Below are 9,770 nucleotides of genomic sequence, written 5' to 3' on the forward strand. Positions count from 1 at the left end.
ACCCCAGTGGGAACTGGCAGCACCCCTCCACATCCTACTGCCCTGTGGTGGGAGGCAGTGATAGACAGACAGTGATGCTCATGCTGGAAAGTAAAGCACCCTGTGCTGCATCAAGCCTCCCTTGTGCCTGTCAGCTCACCCAGGCGTGCAGCAGGTGGCAGAGCATGGCAGTGGGCAGCAAAGCTCGCAGGGAGCCCAGTGCTGCCTGCTCATCCTGCCACAAAGCATCACTCCCCTGGGGCTTTGGAGGAGGGGGCTGAGCCCCAGCGATGCCACCCTGCATGGCAGAGTCCCAAAGAGTGGCTCAGCACAGCCTGGTGGAGGGAAGGGGCTGGGCTGAGAATGTGGCAGGCTCTGGGGTCCTGGTCCTTTGTTGCTGGGTGATTGTAAAATACTGATGTACATAAGGTGGCCACATTGGCAACTGGGTGCTCTCGAGTGCAATAAAGTGGGAAGGACTGGCCTGTTCTCCGGCGCTGTGGTCCCTGCAGGAAGGATGTTCTCAAGCATGGTGGGACAGGGTGGGTTTGTGTTCAGGGGAGGGAAACATCTTCAAGTGATGTCTTTACCCCCATCCACACACGGTGGGGGAGAAGAGGGTGGCCCGGGCCAGATCCTAAAGCTGGCAGCTGGTGGAGGCTTGGCTTGTGAGTTCTGCAGGGAGCACGGGGTGCAGCCTCAGCAAAGGACTTGGTGCCATGCGTGACAGTCACAATCCAGGGCCAGAGGGGGTCTGAGGGCAAGCCATAATTTATTTGGGAGCAGCTCCCTTGTGTCCGTGGGGCAGGCACCTAAGGGTGCTGGTTGCAAGGTGCATGCAGCTGTCTGTCAGCACTGGAGTGGAGAAGATCAAATGCTCAAGTCTGTGTTGGGGTTTTTTCTACCTCTGGGGTCAGGTCTTGCAGGCCCTGGTGTTCCCAAGGCTCTAGGCTGTGCAGATCGTGCGGTTGTAGTGCCCACAGCACTCTGCCAGCCACAGCTCACTCTGCTCCTGCCCAGTCCAGGGCCCTGTGAAGGAGTGTGTCCCGTTCACGAGCACTGAGCTGGAAGGAGAGACACATGGTCAGGACAAGCTGCTGCCCAACCACCTGGGTCCCTGGGCAGAACCAGACAGCTCTGAGGCCCCTCACACCCACCTGGCAAAGAGCTCATTGCAGCAGGTGTACATGGTGTAGCTGGTAGAGCTGAAGTTGGCATAGCTGAAGAATTTCACGCAGTCACCCACCTCCTTTGGCACGTAGAGAAGACCTGCAGGACAAGGTCTTCTGTTGGGACTGGTGAGGGACCATGGATGCAAATCCTGTACCTGGGACTGTGCAGATCCCATATGCCATCCCACCTCATCCCAGAGACAGTGATCCCAGGGAACTCCTTGCAGTACTCCAGGAGTTTCCCTTGAAATTTCCCCATCCCAGCCCAGATGAGGATGAGGGACCCCAGGAGAGCTGTTGAGGTTGATCAGCCCTTGACAGAGCCATGGGGAGGACAGGCCAGAAGCCCCATCCCTGACCATGCATTTAGAGGTGTCTTCAGCTCTGTGCCTGTCCCTCCCTGATTCCTTCTGGCCCTGGGGCAGGGACCTACCTGCCAGACAGGCATTGAGCATGGAGACACAGATGCCAGTGAGCAGGGCTCGCAGCACCACGGAGGCAAGGTCACCCTTGCGCTGGGGGACCATGGAGGCTGTGGGGGCAAAACAGACTGAGGTGAGTCAGGTCCTTCCTCCCACTCTACCCTGGGCTGGGACAGATAGAGGACATGTCCTCAGTCCCCAGATGCCACTGCTCCATTGTGCCCTGCCCACGCCAACCTCTGGTGTCTGGAGACAGGGTGATCCCAGCCAGCACCCAGCACACTGTCTGCCCCTCCAGGCAGCCATGGGTGCTGGCAGAGTGCTGTGCCCACCCTGCACCCATGGGTGCATTCAGTGCTCTCAACACTGGAGTCTCTGCTCTTTGCCCCATGGCTGGGTGGCACACAGGCTTGTGGGACATGCATGTGCTCTTGGCCATGGATACAGTGCAAAATCATCACCTCATGCTAATCCTGTTTCTTACCAGTGTGCTGACAGAGACCAGACATGGAGGGTTGAGGGCAGCAGATTCCTCCTGCCTCAGCTGAGCCCTTGCTCACTGGCCCAGGATCCCCCTGCCTCATGCCCAGGCACATAGGGCACAGGTCACACTCACCCAGGCCTCCCAACATGATTCCAATGGAGCTGAGGTTGGCAAATCCACAGAGGGCAAAGGTGGTGATGCTCTCGGCTCGCTCCTGGAGGGCACAGAAGCAGGGGACAGTCACCTCCATACAGGAGCAGACCCAGAGCACCCAGAGCTGAGCACCATGTTAGAGCTGCCAGCCCAGACAGGTTTGATGGAAATAAGTCCCCCACCCCAACCCTTTCTCTTTCAGCTATATTTGGGAGCAAGGATGATGGTGATAGGCAGCCTGCCCCTGGGAGAGCCTGGGCTGGAGGGACAGGGAGGCCTGGAGCACCATGATCTGTCACATCAAGGAGTTGGATAAATGGGAAAGGGCTTCACCAACTCCTTCAGGGTGATCCTATACCCAGCAGTTAGTGAACATCCAAGTCTAGGTGGCTGTAGGTACCTTTCCACCCCCACCACCATCATCCTGACTCAATCTTAGAGGACTTTTCAACTTCAATGATTCTATGATCCCTCTGCCTGCCCACCACCCATCTGCCTGGCCAGGTCCCATGCCCCATTCCAGCTAGCTCCATCCCTGCCCTTTGCCCAGCAGGGTGGGCAGGTGCCCCTCACAGATATCCACTGCTTCTGGCTCCCATTCCACTCCTCCAGGCCTGCCAGACGGTTCTTCTTGTACGTGGACAGCTTCTGGTATGCCACAAACTCATTCAGGAAGATCTTGATCCCCAGGAGCTCAGCCACCACCGGCGAGTCTGCCCAGTCTGCCCCCATAAGAAAGGCCACGGGCATGAGCACATAGGAGCAGATCACCTGGAAAAAAAGCACCCCAGAAGGGAACAACTCAGAGCTGACCTTATGCAGCGTTCCCAGCTTGGACACCCACTGCCAGCACTTGCCAAACACCCAGCAAGCGTCTCTGCAGCCTACTGAGGCAATGGGCAAAGGTGGGGGTGAGTGGGAGATGCAGGATCTGGAAGCCCAGACCATGGGGCTGCCCTTGGGGATACCTGGAAGGTGAGACCCTCGATGTCCACCATCTCCCCGAACCAGCGCAGAGCAGCGTTGATGAACTCCAGCACCGCCAAGAAGGCAATGAGGTTGGCTGCAATGTTGGCCACGAGGCCCACAGAGGCAGCTGCCCCATTGCTGGCAGCTTCCAGGATATTCTGCTCTTCCCTGCATTGAAAAAGACCCCAGTGTACTCATAGAGCCAGATCAGCTCTCACTGCATGGAGGTTTGCACACCACAGGCTCTGCCAGCCTCGGGCCACCTGTGATGTCCACTTGTGCCCCGAATGGCAGTGGCAGGACAGGTGGAGCCCCACTCCACCAGCCCTCTCCACACTCACCCACTGGAGAGACGGATGCTTGCCTTGCCCTTGAACTTGGACTGCTCCACTTCGGGGTAGACGAGTTTGGACATGGCGAGGGCGCAGGGCGCAGCCATCACGGAGGCCGCGATCAGCGACGCCGCGTCGATCTGCAGCGTGCAGACCAGGGGCTCAGGCACCTCCACGAGGCTGTGCCCCACGACCTGCCACCCCAGGGCATCGGCCACTTGCACTCAGACCAGTTCAGGGCTCTCCATTTGCTCAGGGTGGGGAAATGGGCTGGTTTTTCCCCGTGTGCATAGGGCAGCTCTCCTGGCAGCTCTCCTGGATGGAGGCATTCTTGGAGCTGCAGCAATCCTGCCCTCAGGGATGTGAATCTCTCCTGCTGTTTGACCTAATCATGATGGTTCTTTTCCCTTCCTTGTCCCTTCTTTGCTGGTATCAGAGCAACAGGGCGTGTAACATTGCGACATTCTACCTGCTGACAAAGCTCCCAGCCTTACCCCTCCCCTGGGAATGTCTCATTTCTCTGACATTCCACCCTGGGTTCTCTGTTTAAGGAGACTAATTAATGTTTAAATAGCAGGAGCTCAGGCAGCAGGTCAAGGGGAATGGTTTATTCCCCATTACAGGGCACTGATGAACTGGAGAGGGCATCCCCATGGGGTTGGGGCCAGGAACACTGAGACAAGGCTGGAGGAGCAGGGCTTGTTCAGCTGGGAGAAAAGAGGGCTGTGGTGGAGGGGAGTATTGATGTTTCTGACTACTTGAAGGGGGGTTGGAGGGAAGACACTGCTCAGTGGTGCCCAGTGAAAGGGTGAAAAATCACCAGCACAGTTTAAGTGGGGAAATTCCAGTTGGATATAAGGAAAAAATTGTTCCTTGTGACCAAGGCACCTATGCAGGTGCAGGAGATCTCCACCCATGGTAATGTTCACCATCAACCTGGACAAGGCCCTGGGCATCCTCTGGGGTTTAGGCATAACCTCATTAGGGCAGGAGGGTGGATCAGAGTCCCCCAGAGAGTCCTACCAGGCTAAATTATCCCATAATTCAGTGGGATTTGCCCTGCTCACTGTGCAGAAACACATGGCGAGGGCTCCATGGCACTGCCTTGTACCTGGCAGGGCTCTGAGATTCTGGCCAGGCCAGCAAAGGTGAGGCTGGACAAGGTGTCTTTAGAGCAAAGTGAGGCTGGACATCCTGCCCTCATCCTGCTGATGGAAGGGGGCCATGGGGCACCTGCTGGGGGTCTTCTCCCACCCGCAAGCCCGGGGCAGTTCTTCCGAGCCAGGACCCTGCAGTAGGGAGCACATGGCACACTCACCCCAAAGGATATGTAGGCACCCATCACACTGCCTGCGATGGTGGAAAAGCCACCAGTCATCACAGCATGGATTTCTGACAGGGTCATGTCTGCGAGGTACGGGCGGATGAGCAGTGGTGCTTCAGTCTGCAGGAGAGAAAACCCTGCTGTTCTTGAGATGGGGCCACACAGGTCTCCTAGGAAGGGAGGAAAAGACCCTTCCAAAGGAAGAGAAGACCTTTTCTCCAGGGCAGTCTAAGCTGCAAGCACCAAGGAGCTGTATCTCCTGTCCAGGACCTTACCTGTCCGACAAAAATGTTCCCTGCCACACTCAGGGTCTCAGTGGGAGTTGTGCCCAATGAGACCTGAAGTATCCAGGAGATCTGGGGAAAGACAAAGGCACCACGTTGACAGAGGCTCCTGACACCCTGCCAACATCCTTGTGCAGCAGGGCACTCTTTGGCTCCTCAGACTGCACGGAGGTGATCTTGGAAAGCAACCCCAGACCAAGCAGAAACATCAGGTCTAGGGTTGGGCTTTCTCAGGAGGACATGCAACAAAGAGGGGGTTTGTGTCTATTCTTTTAAGCAGGACAAATCACCCCAAATTAGTACCATGACAATTTTCCTGGGGCATCCCATAGTAGTCAGAAAACCTACCAGGTTCTTCCCCTTTCCACAGCCATCCCAGAACCAAAGTGAGGCCCTACCTTGAGAATGAGCCACTGCATGACGCCGAGATAGTAGAGGATGGACATCACACAACTGAAGAAAACAATGATGGGCAGGCTCTGCAGGAAAGGCAGCAGGGAAGGGGGTTAAAGGAGAGCTGACCCACACATCCAGACACACCTGGGGACCAAGCCCCTCTGTCCCATGAGCTGGGCATTGGCATGGTGTTGCACAGCCAGCCCATGCTATTGGAGTGCTACAACACTAGGCCAGGCTGGCAGGAGGGACAGAACCAGTGCCAATCCCCCATGGGATTGAGGAGGACCACAGATGGATGCAAAGCTGAGGGAGACCCATCTCTGAGATGCTTGAGCTCTGCTGCAGCAGATCTGGCTGCATTTAGATCTGTGCTGTCCAGGACCCAACAAGGAGCCAGAGCAGAAGAAAACCCATTCCCCAGCTGACCTGGAAGGCAAAGACTTCTTCAATGAGTTCGTTCCCAAAGACGAAGCTGGAGCCAGCTTTGGTGTAGCCCAGGAAGTACTGCAAGGGAAGAAGTTAGATGGTAGGACAGAGATCTCCATTAGCTCCATCCCTGACATCTCAATTCTGCCTAGCTATACCTCCAGTCCCACAGCTCACTTCACTGCTCACCAGAGAATGGCCCTCAAAACCTAAGCTGGGGACACTGGTGGGTTGTCCCAAAGTCACAGAGCTCTACTACAGCCTGCAAAGGAGACCACACTGAGGGGTCTGGGCTGCTGCAGAAAACCAAGGAAGAGCTGGCTTTCCTCCATTCCCAAACAAAAATGTTTGTGTCTGTGCAGTCCCTGCCACATCCCCACTCCATGCCACCCTCTGCTCTTCCTGCTAATCCCAGGGTGCAAGCACAGCACAGGATGAATAGATGCAGTACCTGGATCTGGTCACCCAGCCACTGGAAAGCTTGGGTGCCAGGGGTTGTTCGGATGACGAAGAGCCCAAGTAAGAACTCCAAGCCAAGACCCCAGAAAACAGCTCTCCAGGACACCTGGAGACAAAAAGCAGAACAAGGACTGAGATACTGTCAAGGCCTACAGACTTCCCTCTCTGGCTTCTGGCCAGTGTGACAGCTGCATGTGGCAAACACCACACACTGTGCCCTGGGTGAGGGTCATGGGGAGACCAATAAAGTGTCACAGAAATCCACAAACATGGATTGGTGGCAGAGGAAGATAAATTGGTGGATCTCTGGTACTGGCTGGAATATAACTCATCAGTTTGGCTCAGGAGGAGGTGAGCACAGAGACCTCCTGCTGGTTTGACTGGCAGCACAGACCTGCTGGATCAAAACTGCCTGTTCATTAACCCTCAGGAGGAGGAGGAGGAGGGAGGGTTTGCTCCAAACATTGAAGCAGGTTGGGCTGGAAGTCACTGGGACTTCAGTCACTTCTGACCAAGACCCCCAAGGCACCTGAAGCTTAGGCCCATCCTCCACCCACAGCAGGTGTGTCTGGTGCTGGGTCTCTGGGTCTGACCCACTCCGAGGGACACGGTGGAAAATAGGATGGAGGAACCATGGGGGTGCTCGGGGTTGGGAAGGTGGAAGGGGAGCAGGGGGAAGGAGAGCAGTGAGCTAAATTTGGGGTCCATCCACCCAGGCAGTTCAGCTGCCCAGGCTGTTCCCAGCTTAGCCCAGAAGCTCTGCTGGGCTTCTGCTTCCTCCACAGAAGGGGATCCTCCCCACCAGGGGATGCCTGTGGGAAGGAAGCACTTGTCCCCCACTGCTCGATGGTCACCTCCTGCCAGAGGACTGATTGTCAAGCCACACCGCCGTGGTGCTTGGAGCAGGCAAACAGGAACAGCACCAAAAAGCAGAAACCACCGAATGAGATGAGCTGCTCTGGGTTTTTGGCATTGTCCAAAATTAGCCAGGCTAACAGGCCTCCCAGGAGGCCTCCATACAGCAGCCTGTGAAGGAAACCCCAGACTGTCACCGAGAGGACGTCCCTGTGAGCTCCCTGATGGTGTGGGAGATGCCACTGTAAAGTGGCATCTGAAGAAACCTGGGGCTCAGACACAGACAAGGGGTGTGAACAGCCATCACGGTACCGAGGCAGAGCAGCAAGACATTTCTGCCATGGCTTTTACATGGTCCCCAGCCTGGGCCATGCCTCATCATTTGTCAGGTGCCTGCATGGCACTAGGGCACACGTTCAATGCCACCAGCTCTGGTCGCACTGGCAGGGCAGCCACAGGGAAGGGACCTGGGCACTGGGCAGGATCTGGCCCTGCCTTCTCCTGACTCACCATTTCAGCCACGGCCAGAGCTTTTGGAAGCATTTCCCAATGGGGTGGAGGAGCAGCAGTACCTTTGCCCCACAGTGCTTCTTGAAGAAGCTCCAGCAGATGAAGAAAACAGCCACAGCAGTCATGACCACCAAGGCAAGGGCTCGCTGGAAGTTGAGGTAGCAGGCCGCAATGAAGTAGCACAGATAGGCTGGAGAAGGAACATTTGGGGTCAGAAACATTGAGACTGTAGAATCATGGGTTCATAACAATGACTGGAGTCAACAAGGAGGTTCATTTCCTCCAAATGTCCTTCCCTGGCCACCCTTGAGGCTCCCATCTCTGTGTGAGAAGAACTTAGGGAGCACCACCCCAGCAGCAAGCAGAAGGGACACAGTAAACTCTTTGGGTAGGAGGAGAAAGAGGAGGAGGACAGTGAGGTGCAGGTAGTCCTGGACAGGAGTGTTAGAATGAGGAGGGGACAGGCAACCTCCACACAGGTGACCATGCTCAGTACATGGGGCCTGGGGGCACAGTCAGCCAAAGGGATATGGAAGTGAGGTCTCAGTTCTGGGAAGTTCTCACCTACTCCAAGGAGTGCCAGGACAATCCTTCTCAACACCTTGGCATGAGCCTTGCAGAATTGCTTTGCCTTGGATGCTGGCTGCAGGACCTTCCTGAGGAGAGTCACATGCCAGAGATGTGAGACACACAGAAGATGGATGTGGAAGTGCAACCCAACCCAAACCAACCCAACTGAAACCAACTCAACAGAGCCAGGTCATGACCATGCCTCCCACAGCACACTTCCAGCAGCAGCATGGTGGCACAGGTGTGCTGTGGTCCACACACCCCAACACCCTGGGCACCTTGAGTGGGGGCTGGCTCTGAGTTGCTGCTACGGGGACAGAGACCTGCAGGCCACATGGAGACATCAGACATTGTGCCCCTGTATGGTCAATATGACCCTACTCTGCTTCCAAATCAGGTTTGTGTCTGGCTGAGCACACACATCTGTGGGGGTTATCCTACCTGCGGTAGGAGGAGAATCTTCCTTTCCTTTCTCCTGTCCTCTCCTCTTTGCTCTCACCATGTGGACCATCACATTCCTCATAGGGATTCTCCTAGGAAACATCATTACCTGGAGCACCCTGTACTGGGAAGGGAAGGGGAAGGGGAAGGGGAAGGGGAAGGGGAAGGGGAAGGGGAAAGGGAAGGGGAAGGGGAAGGAAAGGGAAGGAAGAGAAAGGAAAGGAAGGGAAAGGAAAGGAAGGGAAAGGAAAGGAAGGGAAAGGAAAGGAAGGGCAGGTGAACTCACCTCAGACCTGAAAGCTGGGTTATCTGTGCCTGTCTCAAGGCTGTCCAAGTTTATCTGGTTTCCTTCCATCTCCTAAAGTTCTGCAGCTTCAATGCATTAGAGAAACAGCACTAGGAGGGACCAACATTGGCTGGGGAGAGAAAGACAGGACAAATGTCCAATCCTGCTTTTCAGTTTTGGGTCTCTGAGAGGAGAACAGCCTTTGCAGCAAGGATTCAGAGCAGCTCTTACACCAGCAAGCACATCAAGGGACCATGTCATGGGGTCCTCAGGCCATGAGGCTTGTGTGCTGACTTCCTTGTTCTCCTGTAACTCTGGGGAGACCTTTGTTCTTCCATGCTTCCAAGGAATTACAGGAGAGTATTAGATGCAGCAGGGAGAACTGGCACTCCTACTCCAAGTTGGTGGCAGTGGCCACCAGCCCCCGTGAGCCCCTGTGCAAGTGGGATTTCTCAAAAAATAAATCTGGCTGCATCCCTCATCAAAAAGTCTTGGTGCAGCTGAGTAAGATAAGGAAGAAGGCCCTTTCATGTTGATAACTAGCGCAGTGCAGGAGTGTGGGGTAGGAATAAGTGGTAGTTTGCATGGGGACTGGTCCTAAAGGAGGATGATACTGGGAGAACCAGTCCAGCAAAGCTGGAAGAACCAGTGTTATGCCAGGGCAGAAAATCTTGGAGCATCTTTCCATTTGGGCACTCTCCCAGT

At 55.5% G+C, this 9,770-nt stretch overlaps 1 protein-coding gene across 1 annotated transcript; it reads right to left on the reverse strand.

Annotated features, from left to right (window-relative positions):
* Positions 1–925: 925 nt before the first annotated feature.
* Positions 926–9,134, reverse strand: SLC28A2 (solute carrier family 28 (concentrative nucleoside transporter), member 2). The gene is made up of 17 exons (XM_009079241.1): positions 9,066–9,134; positions 8,780–8,871; positions 8,333–8,424; positions 7,769–7,958; positions 7,288–7,429; positions 6,396–6,509; positions 5,945–6,022; positions 5,518–5,598; positions 5,111–5,191; positions 4,830–4,955; positions 3,521–3,651; positions 3,179–3,347; positions 2,784–2,981; positions 2,190–2,271; positions 1,585–1,683; positions 1,137–1,248; positions 926–1,043 (listed from the first exon to the last, which is right to left on the reverse strand). Exons 1-17 carry the CDS (start codon positions 9,132–9,134, stop codon positions 926–928), a joined length of 1,974 nt encoding a protein of 657 aa, XP_009077489.1.
* Positions 9,135–9,770: the final 636 nt, after the last annotated feature.

The sequence above is a fragment of the Acanthisitta chloris genome, unplaced genomic scaffold (genome assembly GCF_000695815.1).
Source record: "Acanthisitta chloris isolate BGI_N310 unplaced genomic scaffold, ASM69581v1 scaffold7097, whole genome shotgun sequence".
Taxonomy (NCBI): Eukaryota; Metazoa; Chordata; class Aves; order Passeriformes; family Acanthisittidae; genus Acanthisitta; species Acanthisitta chloris.